At 44.1% G+C, this 16,626-nt stretch overlaps 1 protein-coding gene across 1 annotated transcript in view; it reads right to left on the minus strand.

The window, feature by feature from the left end:
- The window catches only part of whrn (whirlin), a 99,442-nt gene that overhangs the window by 38,405 nt on the left and 44,411 nt on the right, over positions 1 to 16,626 (minus strand). Inside the window, exons 4-5 of the mRNA XM_022250065.2 lie at positions 9,110 to 9,406; positions 8,288 to 8,512 (exon numbers count right to left, since the gene is read on the minus strand). Coding sequence (XP_022105757.2) covers positions 8,288 to 8,512; positions 9,110 to 9,406 — 522 coding nt within the window. The remainder of the gene's footprint in view (positions 1 to 8,287; positions 8,513 to 9,109; positions 9,407 to 16,626) is intronic.

Genomic DNA, 16,626 nt, shown 5'->3' on the forward strand with positions numbered 1-16,626 from the left:
CAAGTGTGGAACAGAGTTATCACCTACATGTACATGTATGTTACCCACAATAGTTTGGGTTGAAATTTTACATGAAACAGAACCAAAGGAAACTGGTCTATAATTGAAAATGAGACACTTGTGGCCATTCTTACACAGTGGCATAACATTAGCAAGTTTCCAGTCTTGAGATATACATTGCCTGTTAACAGACTAAGAATAAATGTTTGGGTTAAAATGGGCACAATTGAGTTGTCACAAAGCTTCAGCATTCTTCGGGAAATACCATCAAAACCAAGGATTTTGGATTGCCATCAGCACATCTCCTTGGCTGAGTTGAAACTGTTGTAAGTGATCTAAGCCGGGATAAAATGCAAAAACATCAGGAAAATCAAAGGTAGTGTGCCGAGGAGAAAAATTGACATAAAAAAATGTAAAATGCCCCGGCAATGGAACAAGGAGTATCAAAAGTGGTATCACTGTGCATAAATTTGTTAACAGTGTGGGAATCTGTCTTGGCCTTTACAAAACTGACTTGGCGGAGTTCATCATTAACAGGGGAGACAAGGTCGCTGTTGTCCCTTTTATGTCGAATATATATTGCATTTCAGAGACAATTTCCGACCATATATTTCTGGTTGCAGTGTATACACGCCTGCCTTCAATGAAATTTCACACGCTTTTCAATCATACCCATAATAATGTGTATTTCTCTATTAATTGGATGAGATGCGCCGAAGACATCCTGTAAAACAACAAAGTGCCCAGAGACGTATTTGCGGAAGCTTGCAGGGAACTTCTTGACAGAGGCCGCCGGAAGTATCGGAATGTTATGATTATTGGCCCAGCTATCTGCGGCAAGACATTTCTACTGAACCCCCTAAACTCCATCTACAGAACTTTCACAAACCCCCCTATTACAACCTTTGCCTGGGTCGGTGCAGAAAAGGCGGAAGTTATTTTTTTAAATGACTATCGCTGGTCACCATCAGTTCTCCCTTTGCTTTTGCTATTGGAGGGCCAACCCATGCATCTCCCGGCACCCAAGTTCCACTTTGCCAGTGATCTGGTCTTTGAGTCAGATGATCCGATCTTTTGCACCAGCAAACTTCAACTTGTGTTCGTGAGTGGAGGCGCTGTTGACAACTGAGAAACAGAGATGATGGCGGCAAGATGGCGGCTATTCAGCTTTTTCTACCAAATCCCTGAACAAGAGCTGAGGGATGTACCTTCATGTCAGCATTGTTTTGCATCTCTTGTCCTTGGCAACGACAAATGAACTTGACAATCATTCAATGAAGCTGCCGCGTGACTGCACTTTTGAAATCCTTTTTGTTTTATGCTTTATTGTTTGTTTTGGCGAAGGAAATGCATGACAACATTAACAGAAATGACATGTTCAAGATCGAGCATCCTACAATGTTGCAAAGTTCTCATTTTTCACACACTATTTCAATCACCCACTGCCCTACATCCAGAACTGGACGAAAAGTTTGAGAAACTCTTGCATACACTCGGAAAATGCACGTCAGTGTTATACAACCATCCTCTTTAAGTACCATGTGGTCACATTATTTTATTGTTGTCGTGTCAACACTACCTTGCACTTTGAAAGATACAATAAAGTAAGATGAGCCCGCCATTAGCCTTTTCGGTCTCACTCTCCCTGTCTAATCATCACCGTTGTAATGGTTCTTTTGGGGTCCAGAAATAAGCATTTCTGATGCAAAGTGGTTAGGAGACGAAACACATTTAGCTGAAATTTTTATCAGAGATGCTGCTCTGCAGCGAGGTTTTATTTTCAAACTACCAGTTTCTCTTCTCAGCCAATCTGTGCACATTACTTGGCAATTTTCAGAATTATCTGCTAAACAATGCACGTGCAGCTGGCGTGTAGGAAGAAAGGAGTATTTGGTTTTGGGTTTTATCTTCTTTTTTGTAAGTAAAAAAATGTACAACTTGCTCGTACTAACCGCAGCAGATAACAATGAAGATGCTCTGACAATGTCAAAGGCCTACATACATGTAGATTAATAAAAAAGAGATAACTCCCAGTGTGCTCAAACCTATTGGCTCAAGCCTAAGTTGCCTGCAAAGTGGCAAACTGTCACGGATCACAAGGTGTATTCTGCACATGACTGGCTCTGCACGTTAATTCTTCAACCTCTTACCACCATTAGTTAGCAGATATTCTACCGTCCATAGATTCTGTTGTTTTATCAATGATTTCCGATGGAATAGAACATATAGTACTAATGGCCTGTGCTTGAAACTCTGCGTAATTCTTGCGGGTGATCTGATGGTCGATTGCATCCTTCTTCAGTTTATCTCCAACCAGTTTGAAAATGTTTTCGACAGGATTTAAATCTGGGCTCCTGGGAGGAATGGGTAGAAGTTCTGAGTTCACTTTAGCCATTGCATCCCGGGCAGCTCCGGAATTCTGACTGGGGTCGCTATCCTGTAGGAAAAGCCGACCTCCTTCTTTGTCGGCCCGAGAAATCACCTCGAATTTGTCGGTGATAAATCTTGCAAAGAAGACGCCATTAATCGTCTCGTACGGTTCGCAGAGTATGACACATTCTCCGTGCATTATTACCACCATCACCTTGACAGTGCTGCCTCCAGTCCCAACTTTGCTCGCTTTCGCTGTACAATGCTGGTCCAGTCTTTCACTCTGCCTTCACCATACCTGAGCTCTCGGTGCTCGGGCTTGATCCAGTGGGTTCGTTTTATGAGCAAAAGACGTGCCATCCAGGTAAAATACGGCTTGTCTACACCTTTCTTGAGTAACCAGGTTGCATTTTCTTTGCAAATTGCACCCTCTTCCTCAGGTTGCTGTTCGTAACAAGTCCTTTCTTACGCGCTTGTCTGTATCGGAATCCCAGTCGGTTAATAGCACGTCTAATAGTCCTGTCTGAAACATGCATGAATCCACATGTAGCTTGTAGTCTCGCTGTTTTAGCAAATTTCTTTGCAACAGGCGCTCCTCTCGACCAGTCAAAATTCTTTTCTGTCCACCTCTTCCACGGCGACAACAGTCAATACCAGCGTCACTGGAACAAATGCAGTGAACCGAACTTCGGGATACTTGAAATAATGCAGCAATTTCACTGAAACATTTGCCGCTATTTCACAAATATTGAATATAGGCCCGAGTTTCAGGGGAAAGGAACCCATGAAAGACCATCTTGGCAAATGCTTCTCCCGCTTTCTCTTTGCGAGTGCATCTGGAAAAAATTCTTATGCAAATGATCTGCAGCTTCGGTGGAGTCGCTCCATCAATGGGGTCTCTACACATGTACTTGTTCCAAAAGTTGGCATTGCTTTCATGAGAAAAAGCTTCGCTGTACGCTCTATTCTCTCTTGCTGTGACAATGATGGCACAGGTTATCCAGGGTGATCTTCGACAGCCTCTCGAGATGGCAAAGGGACAATGTCCCTGACTGCAGCATGGATGGCAGTGGTGAAGTTATCCCATGTCTCATTGATGCTAGAGTTGTAAAGAAAAAGGTCCTAAGGAATGCACTCTAATGTTTTCCTGAAGTCTGTCTCATCAGTTTTATGAAATTGATAAAATGTGCCACAAAGACCTTGGTTGAAACCAGCTGAACACATTTTGGAATGTACAGAATCATGATAACTGTTGGCAAGTCGAGGACCACAATAAACATTGGGTATTAAGTCTGGGTTGTTGCAGAAGAGGAGAGGGTCTAGCATGGTTTTTGCACTATTCGGGCTGGTTCTATTAGGAATAATAAACCAATGTGACCAATTGGGACATACCAAGGGACTCGGTCAAGCCAAGGACTGTTGATGAATGCCTGTCCAGAAAAGGTGGGTTGTCCATATCTAGAGAGGTGGGTATACATGTATATAAGTTAAAATCCCCAATGAGAAAACAGCTTTGTAGTGGTGGCTGCAGGGTAGGATTCGATAGGATGGGGTAAATGTGTCCTGACAAATGTAATAACCACAGGCTTTGTGGCTAATACTGCCGTGCCGCTTGTAAAAATAAAATCATAATAAAAGTACACAGAAATATGGTCATTTTGTCACATTTACACCTTGAAGTCTTTCTCATTAGTTTTAGAAGCATTACTTTGAATGAAAGCATTTAAACTTTTCAGGGGGTACATTTTCATGTCTTTTATGGAGCAGTGATGTCTGGCAAATGTGAATGTAACCCAGACCTCCTGAAGGTTTCAGGTTAAAAATGACCTCATGTGCAGATCTCTTTCTATTGTAATTTGTAACCTACACACTCTGTGTGCATTAGTTATATTTCTCTCTCCCTGTCCCTCTCTACAAAGATCTCTATCTTTCCCAAGACCCATGGTGACTTGCTGCAAAGTCACTGGCCTAATGCCAAATGTTGTATGTCTCTGATATATTGAAGCCTAAACAATGAAAGTGTGATTCCTTCCTGCCCTACCAAGTTGCAACACCCCATCTTCCTTTCTTCTTGGAAATGGGATTAAGGAAGTGGGGATTAAAGGAGCGGGTTGCCCTGTACCCCTTCTACCCTCCATCCCATAATTTCTCCTCCATGATACCCAATCAGGGTATTACCCCTCTGGGGTGGCAACAAGGCATCCAGTGAGAAAGCAGATTGGTCTATTTCAGGAAATGATACCACATGGGTCCAAAAGTGTTGCACATGTGGCATTCTGAACCCTCAAATTGTACAAGAAATTTTGGTGTTCTCATCAAGCAACCTTAAGTGTAAATTGTTTGCTAGCATTCCCAAAGGTTGCCTGAATTCCTGCAAGCATCGTGACTTCTGTCATGTTGCTGGGCTTGACGTTTCACCAGTTGTGAATGTTGGCTCTTTTAGGTAAGTTGAGTACATACATGTATTCTGATTCAAGTAGATTATTTGTTAGTTTATAATAAGTGTACAATCTGTGGTCATTTACTACGACACCATTTTTGTGCTTTTCTGAAGTTGTAATGTCAAGAAATTCATGGATACGCCTGAACAGTTTCTTAGTAGAAAAAAACACCCATGTCTGTCTCACCCCTGGCTTCAGATAAAGTGAGGCAGAGTTCCTTAGAAAGATTTCAGTTTAATGTTATCGCCTACAGATAAGCCTGTTCGATATGCCGATATTTCGATATGATGTTGATATTGGATATCGTACCATTTGTAAAAAACATATCGGGATATCATGTAAATCGACCAAATGGCTTTTTCTGTACTGTGCCATTATATGATATGATATGATAATTCAATGTCCACAATTTCCATGTTGAAATTTGCTTCCCACCAGCATTGGAGTTCTAATTATCAATATAGAGGTGTTACATATACATAGGTTTTTTTACGTGGCTCTCAAGACAGTGGTGATTTCAGTTGTGTTTATTTTATGAATGGAAAATGACGTCATCGTGATAATTTTGGGTATCGCAATATTTTTTCATGATATCAGGATATAAAAAGAAATGAATATCAAACAGGCTTACCTACAGACACATCTTCTGGAAAAGGACACATGTATCTCATGACTTGTATTGCGTGCATTCTCGCAAAACTTTCTTGTAAGGTTGATGAGTGCTGTATCACTGGCATTCTTTTATATTATAGATTTCGAGTGCAATTGTAAGTTTGACTGACTAGCCATATGAAAAACCCTTTGAGTGCATTTTATCCTGTTAAATTGCCTTGTAGAATAGTACTGGAAATTTGCTGTGATTTAGATAATCAAGAATCGTTCAGCGATGCAAACTATTCCCATGAATCAAGTTTAGGAGTTTGCTCCCTTTTCAAGCAGTTTGACTGGAAAGTTAAAATCATTTCTTTCCAATTTGTGTCTCATATTACTCTTGACCCAGTATAGTTTCAGCCTACACCTTTTTTCCCAGAGTGGATTTTTTACCACATTGCTTTGTAAGGCATACATGGTTGAGAGATAATTTTGTTCACTTTTGGTAGTACATGTAGATCTCTTTTAAGTGCATATGTTAACCACTTCGTGCCGGGGCATTTTTCAACGTTGAGGATGCTGGGCCGGCATGACTATCATTTTTTCCGTTTTCAAAATCCTTCAACAATTCCTCATTCCATTTAACAGTCGTTTATAGCCGCACGGAGTAATCTTCAGGCACTACTCTAAGTTGACAGGTGACCTTCATTGACGCCCGAGTATTTCAGCCAGGCCTGCAGCCTTGTAAACAGAGCCCAGATTGTGCGGTGTTATACAACTGTCTTTTGTTCACGAACCTGGCTCAGTGCACTGCTGACCTCTTTTCAATAGGGACCAAATTAGCATGCAGTGGTGCTGTGTGGCTCATCGGTGGAGAGCTTTTGTTCCCGGTGGTAATCCGCTTGCTCTAAATACCCCAAACCCTGGTATATGTTTTCAAAATAACGCTGGATTATCACCACTTTTGAGAGTGAAAAATGCCGGTCATGCCCAACAGCCTGGTCTTTTGTTCGGAGTACGGTCTTTTGTTACTGGGCCCTGTTTCCTTTGTCCGAGTTCGGAGACCCCGGCCACATATATAAACCATACGGCTCCGATTTCGGAGTCCCCGGCTGGTAGTGGTTAATGTAAACATGTACCACTACATAAATTGTGTTTCTAAAGCTTTCACATGTGGTGCACTCATGTACGTGAGTGTGCTAACTGCTGTAAAATAAAGTTGTCTGCTTCAACCACTTGCTGCTGGGGATTCCGGTTTCGGACATGTATTCTTTGTACGTGTGGCCGGGGTTTCCGAAATCAGAAAAAGGGAACTGGGCCTTCTGCAAAAGACCATACTCGTAACAAAAGACCTGGTTGCTGGGCATTATCAAGATTTTTTTACTCTCAGCAGTGGAGATAATCCAGCCTTGTTTTGAAACAGTATATCACGGTTTAGGGCATTCAGCGCAAGCAGATTACCACCGGGGACAAAAGTGCTCCACCACCACAGCGATGAGCCACACAGCACCGCTGCACGCTAATCTGGCCCCTATTGAAAAAAGGTTGGCAGCGCAAGGCCGAACAAAAGAAAATAACGTAACACCGCACAATCTGGGCTCTTTTTATAAGGCAGCAGGCCTGGCTGAAATACTCCAGTATCAGTAGATGATGTCTGTCAGATTAGAGTAGAAACCAGACAGTCCTTCATGTGAGTGTAGGTGTCCAATAAATGAAGATATGAATTTTTAGAGAATTTTGAAAACAGAAAAAAAAGGAAATTATTCCATCCCAGCATCATCAACATTCATAAATGACCCCGGCACGAAGTGGTCAAGTCCACTGCGTAGTAATTAGAAAATGTGGTAACGTGGCATGGACCACTGTGTAATGCTTTTTTAGATGCAGATTATTAGACGGAGTCATTAAATGGGAAGGCCAGAAAGAACTTTCGGTGCATGCTCCCTGCCCTGCTTTCAAGGCATTCCCCTGCTGACATGGCTGATGGGTACTGGTGTGCTAGAAATTCCTCACTCTGTCCAGGACGTCAGAGATAGAAGTCAAGTCCTCGGGCCCTGATCCGCACAAGCCACTCAGTGGACAACAACCTGCAAGTCTACTTACAAACTCATTCTCTGCAAATTCCGTCACCAAGCTGAACTCTTCATCGGAGGTTTCGTCTTGTGGTGGCATCCTCCAGAATGCCAGCCTTGTACCCATGGACTTTCATATCACAATTTTTCTACAGAAAGTTTGGCGCCTGATTTTTTTTTCCACTTTAAGAAACAAATGTGACTTAATCTTAACAGGATCCTGCATTTTCTGTAAACATCCATTCTGTTGATTTGTATTTCATTTACAGTAACATGTTTGCAATAAAGCAGGTCTCATTGTGCATAGTAAATTAAAGTGTTGCATCTGATTTCCCAAAAGGAGTTGATAAATTAATTGGTTCCTGATAATTGGAAGTGAACCATGGGTTACATGTACATAAAATTTGGGATACAAGGGAAGTGTTGGGTACAGTCAAATATTCTGTAGGCTTCTCAATGCTGGTATAGATACCTGTAAATGTTCAGATTCATTATAGTGATATTCTACTGTACATGTATACTGATCGATATGGTATCAACAATGAAGTAAAGATATACTGTTACTAATGTAAAAAACATATTTTTTCAAGGGGGGTCAGAGGAACACAGCATTTAAGTCGTTATTTATTAGTTTTGGGGCACCATCTTCAGTTTTAATGCCATTATCCAGACTATTCTAGGTTGGCCTGCTTTCTCCCTATGGCTCTCCTCCACTTGACCCTGTTCATAGCCTTTCATTAATTCCCACAATACAAGAATTGGCAGTTTGGAACTCATGACTTAACAATAAACCAGTGTAGCATCTGAACCCACCTTTGCGTGCGTATTCAGCAGCTCAAATAGAGCCATCACCAAGGCATCTACACAGATGGTTGCATTCTGGTACTCCTTGAGGTAATACATCATTGTTCCTTGTTCATTCTCATTTAGGAGGTGTCTGGCTTGGTCTTCAATCATGCCCCAAGCCTGGCTCCCCGAGCCCAAACTGGAGTTGTACATGACTTGTGTACCTGCAATACCCCTGCTGAAGTTGGATGACTGTCAAATAAGCAGAACATACATTTTAAATTCATGTAAGTCAGCATATTTGGAACCAGTTGTATTAGAGTGCACATTTGTGGCAAGCTCTCAAGAGGCTGCTACAAAGCACCAGGTTACCATCCAACAAAATTTGGAACCAAGAATTTTCAAGATTTGGTAAATGAGGCCACATCTGAGTCAGGGTTATGGTCTTCATGCACACGTGTCCCCCTCCCATCTCCCTCACTAGCAACAATGAGGGAGTCTTTGGAAATCAACAACTCATAATCCTTTTCTGATGTGGGCCCAGTGCTCATGCAAAAAAATGTCTTCTAATCAGTGTTTTTTCATGTGCTTTCATTGTCATCAAAATGTTATACATGTAGATGTCTTTTTAAACACCTTGCATAACTAGTTTAAGTTTGATAGAGTGAGAAAACAGCAGGGTTGTTCTCCACACATGCCATTATGTCACCATCTGAAATCTTTTTTGGGTACGCACATGTAAATGTACATGTGCATCAAACAAGAAATGCCGATGAACAATCTATAAAAGGTATACAACCTTGATTCAAGTGCCCTTTTTATGGAATCATTTTTTTAAATGTTACTTACTGATACACTTCTGTTAAACTTCTCTCCGTTGACATTGCCATTGATGCTGTTTTGTACCAGTTCAGTCCCCCCTCCATTAACCACACTTGACAGTCTGGACACCTGTCTAGGGAGGTCTGACACCCCATCTCCAGTGATCCATTGTGTGCGGTCAATGGTTGTGCGTGCATAGGGAAGTTTGCCAACATCCTTAATGGTCATCATCATCAGTTTGGAAGACTTTAGGATGTTAACAGCCTCCTGGTGATTGATGTCCAGAAAATTCTCTCCATTGACATCTAAGATTTGATCCCCAACCTAAAAATGAACAGAAAGAAACTTCAAAAACTAAATTCATGGTTGACATACACACACATACTCACTCATACAACCACAAAAATTACCTTGTCTTCTTTGTTGGCTAAACGTTTGTTTTCAAGCTCTTGGAGTTTTCATCCAGGATGTGAATTGCTTGTCTGTTTCTTCTTAATTCAGTGCACATACAGGTACATGTACATTGTACTCCAAGTGGAAATTTACAGATTTTGACATTCATGCATATGGGACATGTACCACGTACCTTTTGCCTACTGAGTTGTACAAATACAACCATGTCACGTCAGGAGCCTATACATACCACCACATGTACAGTACTGTATCAGTATGTGTACAATACATGTACATTGTATATGCAGACGGTGAATTATGCAAAGTCTATGGTGTTGAGTGGTGTAAGAATGGTCACCAGTTTTCGTACAAATACTGGTCGGTCCTTTTATGGCAAATTAGCCTAACTCAAAACTACTACTTTTTCAGGTTAAATCACTTTAAAGGTTACTGAGGGCGCTCTTTTCATTTTTCAAAGTTTCAGTCATGTTTTTTTAAAGTAGCCCAACTTATCTCGCCATTTTTGAAAGCCTTTGATTCTTCTCTAAATGGCAAAACATTGTACATGTGTTCAAGTTAAGCTGTGGACATTAAAACCCTCCCGTGCAAAGATGCATTCTTGACACAGTTGCACAGTCAAAATCAGTCAAGTGACATAAATGTACATGTATGATAATGTTTACAGTATGTACTGTGCAGGGAGAAGTAACAAAGGAGGAAGAACTTTTTGACTGTCTGTGACTGTTACAGCAAAAGGAGTTAATGGTTTTCAATGTCAAAATGCGGTATTCAGGCCATTTTGTGTCTGAAAGTTTCTGAAATCTTTTTGGCAAAAGGACTGACGTCACGGTTAAGTTGTTCTGCCAAACAAAACACAAGTGGAAGTCTGAGTTAAGCTTCTTTGCCATGAAAGTGTAACAACAGTAGAAGGCACTATCACCATTCGAACTGCAACCACATGCATGTGATATGTAGCCTACACGTACATGTACATGACAGTGCACAAGGAATGTGCACTACTGTCCTCTACAAAATGGCGACCATGCTGAAGTTGCAGCAACACAAAAGAGGTTTCCAAATGCTTAAGTGAATATCAGAAAAAATCTATTTTGTCACTTTTCTCGGCAGACATATGGTTTGTTGACAATCCCTCAATTTAATAATCAGCTGTTTGTTGCCATGGTGTTGTAAACATGTAGCTTGGAGAGCAGTCGCATGACCACCTGATGAGTCCCTGCTGGCTGGCAGAAGCCCAAGGAAGGTCAAGCTATAGCGTTAAATTTACAATCAACACGCAAGAAAGATGTTATACATTGTTATAATTCAGCGATGCGTGTTGCATTGCTGGTGGGTAAAGGCCACTTCGGCATAGCCTTCAGATGCCGCTGCTTGCTGAAATAAACCCACTACCTCCCCTTCACCACAAGACCATAGTAGAACATAAACTTTTATCAGGAATTGCCTGGGAGCAACAGGCAGTGCCTCAATTCAAGCTAAAATGGTAAACAACTTTAATTTTGAAATATGTCTTATGGTAAACTATGTCTTATGTTAAACTTTGACTTCGTAGGTTAATTTTTAATCTGCTGTGTTTAATCTTAGGACGGGTACACCAAGCACCCTCTTGTTCTGGTGGGGCTTATTCAACCGCACGTGCCAGCAGTGAAAAAACAGCGTGCTTTCAAAATTGTAATCTGTTGTGTTAATCTTACGCCAGGAACCCTCTTGTTCTGGTGGGGCTGATTGGTTATATTAATAATTTAGGCATATGACATACAACCGAGCACAAACACTTTGGCTAGCACCCTCTTGTTCCAGTGGGGTTAGTTCAAAGGATGGCAAGCATGACAAGGATTTGGGCCCATAGGAGCCAAGCTTGGCAAGGATTGGGCAATCATGCCCAGTATTTCAGGCAAGCACGCCCTGTGCTCTTGATTAAGGCAGACGTGCCCATTTTGGCAAGCTGCCAAAGTTCTGGTATAAACATAATGAATACAAAGGAAATAAAACAGCGGCTAGGAAATCTATGCCCAAGAGTCAGATCTACATTTCCATTGCAAGATTGTTTTGTGTGTTGTCCGAGAATAAATGCAGATTAGTCTTGTAAATGTTATCTATATTTTGATTTTTTTTATGTACATGTTCATGTACATCAAGAGGAAAAGAATCTATGAACAGCAGCAACAAATCTAGACCATGTGTAGGCCTATGCTTGAAACTGATTTTATGCCTATGTCCCTGGCCTAACCACGCCTAATGTTAGCCTACTGTGCGTAGTCCTATGTCATTTTCTGGGAGAATGTGCACAGCCATGGATAATTTTTATTGGTGGGTCTGACTTCACTGATAAAATACATGTAATTATGAGTGGAAGGTTATTTTTTATTTAATTTGGTTAGTTGATCAGAGGTTACTTTTAAATTCAGTGAAGTCTACATGTGCTTTCCAAAAGTGGAGAGGGATGGGAGGGAGCCGACTGTTTGGGGTAGATATTCAATAGCAGACCTCACCCACATTTCTGTGGGGGAGGAGTCTTCTGCTTTCAACCTACCCCAAACAGTCGCTAAATATGCAGAGTAGCAGCAAGCCCTTGGAGGGGGGTGTGGCGAGGACGCACTACATAATGAGAATGCCAGAGGAACAAAAAATTGTCCAAATTTATTGCGGACTCACCACATAATGGAGTTGTTATGTGGTTCCAGTGGTGAGCCGCTTTGATGAGGAACTCTTCTGCATCGATGTAGCCGATGTTAGGACCACTCTGCCATGTGCGGAGTCCTTTTGTGGAACATCGGTGAGGTAGCATGTGGTGCAGGTAGATGGGGTCTTCAAGCATGCTGTCTTGCATAATTCCTACATTGGTACGCCCCTGAAGTAGGCCCATGATGTGGAAACTGCTCAGATATCTTGAGCCTTGATGAGGCGTAGTGTTTTATTGTCCACAGATTTCGCCCAATCTGGGTTAGCAGACTTCATGGCTGAAACTACCCATCTGGCTATAGTGTCTCTGGTCGCAGCTCGGTGAGGTTTTTTGTGGTCATGAAAAGCTGCGAAGTTGGACCTCTGAGTTTTTTGGTTTTGGCTAAGTACCATTTAAGATTCCGCACTGCACACCATGGTTTGTCATCTGGAGTCCCAGTGTGTTTGGTAATGTCTGACACAAAAATGTCAGGAGGATGGAAGGATGCTGATTGGTTCCTGGTGAGAAACCCAAGTGTTGGGATGAGACGAACACCATGGGGTTCCCATCGGATGTGGCCATTTGTGATGGACAATGCCTTCAGTTCACTGCCGCGCTGTGAGGTAGTAACTGCCAGCAGGAATGCCAGTTTCACTGATAAGTTGATCAACGATGCGTAGCTGAGAGGCTCAAAGGGAGGACCAGCAAGCAGTTGGAGGACAGCTGACAAGTCCCATGAAGGAATTAGTCTCTTAGTTGGGGGATGCTCAAGAAACATCCCCTGGAGTAGATGTTTAAGAGCAGTATTGTCGGACATAGTTGAACCATCTGGAAAGCCATCGTGTATAGCCGTAATGGCTGACTGGTAGTTACGGACAGTTGAAACCTGGAGATCTGATTTGAACAGATGCATGAAGAAGTCAGCTATAGAGGTCACAGAAACTTCGGTCTGAGACAAACCTCGCTCTGAACACCATGAAGTAAAATGTCGTAATCTGGAGTGATAGATGTCGCGTGTAGACTGGAGTCGACTCTTCGAGGCAATTTCGGCGGCTTCACCAAAAAATCCTGCTGATCTGAAGGATTGTTTGACAATAGCCAACAGGTCAGGTGTAGTGACGTCGGATGAGAGTGAAGCATGCCCAACTTCAGCTGATGTAGCAGATCCGGTCTGTCAGGAAGGATCACCGGTACCCGGACAAGAAGTCTTGTCAAACGAGGGAACCATGGCTGGCGTGGCCAAAAGGGGGTGATGAGAAGGACATGGCAGCAATCCCTTTCCATCTTGGAGAGAACTGCTGGTATTAGGGATATTGGAGAGAAAGCGTAGGCCAACATCCCTTCCCAATTGATTTGAAGAGCCTTCGTTACCCAGGCTTGCGGGTGGTAAGACCTGGTGCAGAACACTGGCAGTTGGGCGTTCTCCGCCGAGGCGAAAAAGATCGATGTTCGGTTTTTCTACTTCGGTGAAGATCTGTTTGACTACACTGGTGTGCTATGTCCACTCTGTGGGACGTACTTTTCCCCGAGAGAGAGCATCTGCTATGGAGTTGTCGACACCAGGAATATGAGTCCCCTGGAGGTGGATGCCATAATCCTGGCCCAAAGGAATATCTGTCTCATCAGGAGGCAAGGCGGGGAGAATGTGTGCCTCCCTGGCGATTGATGTATAACACCACTGTGGAGTTGTCCAACCGGATGAGGACTCGTTTGCCTATGATGCTTGGGCGGAAAGCCTTCAGTGCATTGAATACGGCCTGAAGTTTCAGTATATTGATGTGACTCCCTTGGAGCTGGAGGTCCCATGTTCCCGATGCTTGAAGTGGCAGTAGAGAGGCTCCCCAGCCCAGATGAGAAGCGTCCGATGTTATGGTTATTTCCAGGTTCACCTTGGGGAAGGGAACTCCAAGAGAGAGGTGCTCTTTCACTAACCACCACCGAAGATTAGGGCGGATAAAGTCTGATAAGGGTACCTGGAAATTGATTGAGCCCCATTTGGGCTTGTAGAGTGCTAAGAGATGTAGTTGTAGCGGGCGCATGTACAGCCTGCCGAGGGGAATGAAATCCACCATGCTGGCCATCAAGCCCAGGAGACGGAGCCAGGCACGGGCCGGAGCAGACTGCTCAGTAGAAAAGACTTTCATGCAGTTGAGAAGATTGTTGATGCATTCATCGTTGGGGTGAGATTTGACTTCTCGTGGTTGATGATGAAGCCCAGCCAATTTGTGACGTCGCAAGTAAGGCGGGTAGAAACCTCTGCTTTGTTGAACGATCTGCCAGCGATCAGCCAATCGTCCAGGTACTGGAACAGTATGACGTCCCGCTTCCGAAGTGAGCAGCGACGATCTTTGCAAATCTTGAGAACACCCTCGGTGAAGTGGAGAGGCCGAAGGGGAGAGCTGTGAATTCGAAGAGGTTCCCAATATATAGGAAGTGTAGGTATAAATAGCTTCGTGGGTGAATCGGAGTGTGGAGGTAGGCATCTTCCAGGTCTATGGAAGTGGCCCGGCATAGAACCTGTAGAGATTGGGTGACCGTCTGAAGGGTCTCCATGCGGAATTTCTTTGGGCGGATAAAGCGGTTCAGAGGTTTGAGGTTGATAATAGGACCCAAGCTGTAGAGTTCTTTCTTTGGAGTGAAGAAGAACGTTGAGATGAAGCCCTTGTTTGCTTGAGATTTGGGAACCGGGCGGATAGCACATTTCTGAAGGAGAGAGTCTATCTCAGACTCCAGTGCCTGTCGTTTGTTTTTGTCGGTAGGAACTGAAGTCGGACGGAGGATAGGTATAGACGGAGGGGTGCTCGTGAATTCGAGGGTGTATCCGTAATGGATGGTTGCGAGCACCTAGCTTTCCAATGTGACTTTCTCCCAAGACCCTGCGAAGAGTTGCAGTCGCGCGACGGGTCTGAGATTGGCAGGCGGAGGCAAATCTAAATAGTCAATGACGCCTATGCCCAGGAGGTCGGGGGTAGCGCGGCTCGGTAGTTCTTCCTTTGAAGCTCCTCTGGGGTGGCTTGGTAGGCCGAAAGGAGTGTGACAACTGCCAGGTCAGGAGTAACTGGTGAATCTTCGTCACACCCTCGGGCCAAATACTCAGAGAGGAGTGCCATATATGCAGTGCAGAGAAGGCCATGTCGTGGGCCTTTGTCGAGTTCAGTAATGGGAAGACTCAACAAAACACTTGTCCTTGTCTTTAAATGGAGACTTTCCTGTAGGTTCGTGAGCGTCAGAGGAAAGTTTATCTTTAGCCTCTGTTGGAATCTCAGGGACAGAGAAGAAATTATCAAAGTCCTCCCTAGCAAACTGGAAATACGTCAAGGCCCTGGGTGGGTAAGGATGCCATTGTTTAGCACTGGCGAGAACTTTAAACATCTCGACACATGAGCGGTCGAGTGGAAGTTCAGGAAAATCGGCATTGATGTCTCCAACCTAGCAGGGTGATGCTTGAAGGAAGCATGTGAAGAGGCCTCAGTCGTAGACTGATTTAAAGGCAGGCCTAATATTTTGCTCATATCCTCCTGAAGAAATTGGAGCCGTGCCTCAGGAGGGTTAAGGTTGGCTGCAGAGGAAATATCCTCATCTTCAGAGGGCGTATCCCGCTCCATCCGCAGTTGATCCGAGGAAGGAGGAACATCATCATGTCTTGTTGGGTGGCTAGGGGCCGGAGCAGGAGGTGAGCTGTAGTCTGCGCCAGAACCTGGATAAGTCAAAGAGGCGAAACCATCATATGGAGTTCGGAACATCGATGAACGCAGGTTCGGATGTGGGTTCCGTGTGCGGATCCGGGTGCAGATGCGAATCCAAGTCATGTAGCACTGGCGAAGGGTCCGGATCTGGGGCCGTCACCGTGGGAGCAGAGTTGGGCTCTGGACAGCTGGCTATAGAAGAGAGCTTCCCGAAAGCATGCGGACCGCTGACATAATGTCGGCCGACATGTCCTCCTTCTGCGAGGAGTGAGACTTCTTACGCTTAGACCCCATAAAAGAAGACAAAGAAAGTTTGCATTTCTCGTGTAAGGGTGAACTGGTTGTAGAGCCAGCGGTCGACGCCTGGTGAGTTGGGGCATCGGAGGCATGCCCTGACTGCAGTAAAGATACAGCAGGAGAGGGCTGGGGTAGAAGCAGTCTTCTCAGAAAGGCTTAGAAGGAAGCCGGAAGACGGGGTGACATACGGGGATTGAAAACCCTGACGGCGCAGGAGGCCGGTGGGCTCTCTTGTCCCGGAGCGCGGGTGGTGGTGGTGAGCCCGCATGGCCCGGTATTGTTTCTGCAGGTACCGCACCGGGGAGCAGCGTTGTGTTGTCACGGCAAGCGTCAGCATCTTTGTCATGGCCAGGTGCCCTGATTGAAAGGGTGTCTGAAGACAATGGCACCAGGGGTGATGCGGCAGGTGTAGCTAGCGTTGGCGGTGTAGGGCCGCTCCGGCGCGTATACTTGTGAGCCATGCCAATGTCGGGTGTTGCCCAAGGTTG

The sequence above is a fragment of the Acanthaster planci genome, linkage group LG11 (assembly GCF_054643075.1).
Source record: "Acanthaster planci isolate LZ-2023a linkage group LG11, COTS_SCS, whole genome shotgun sequence".
NCBI lineage: Eukaryota > Metazoa > Echinodermata > Asteroidea > Valvatida > Acanthasteridae > Acanthaster > Acanthaster planci.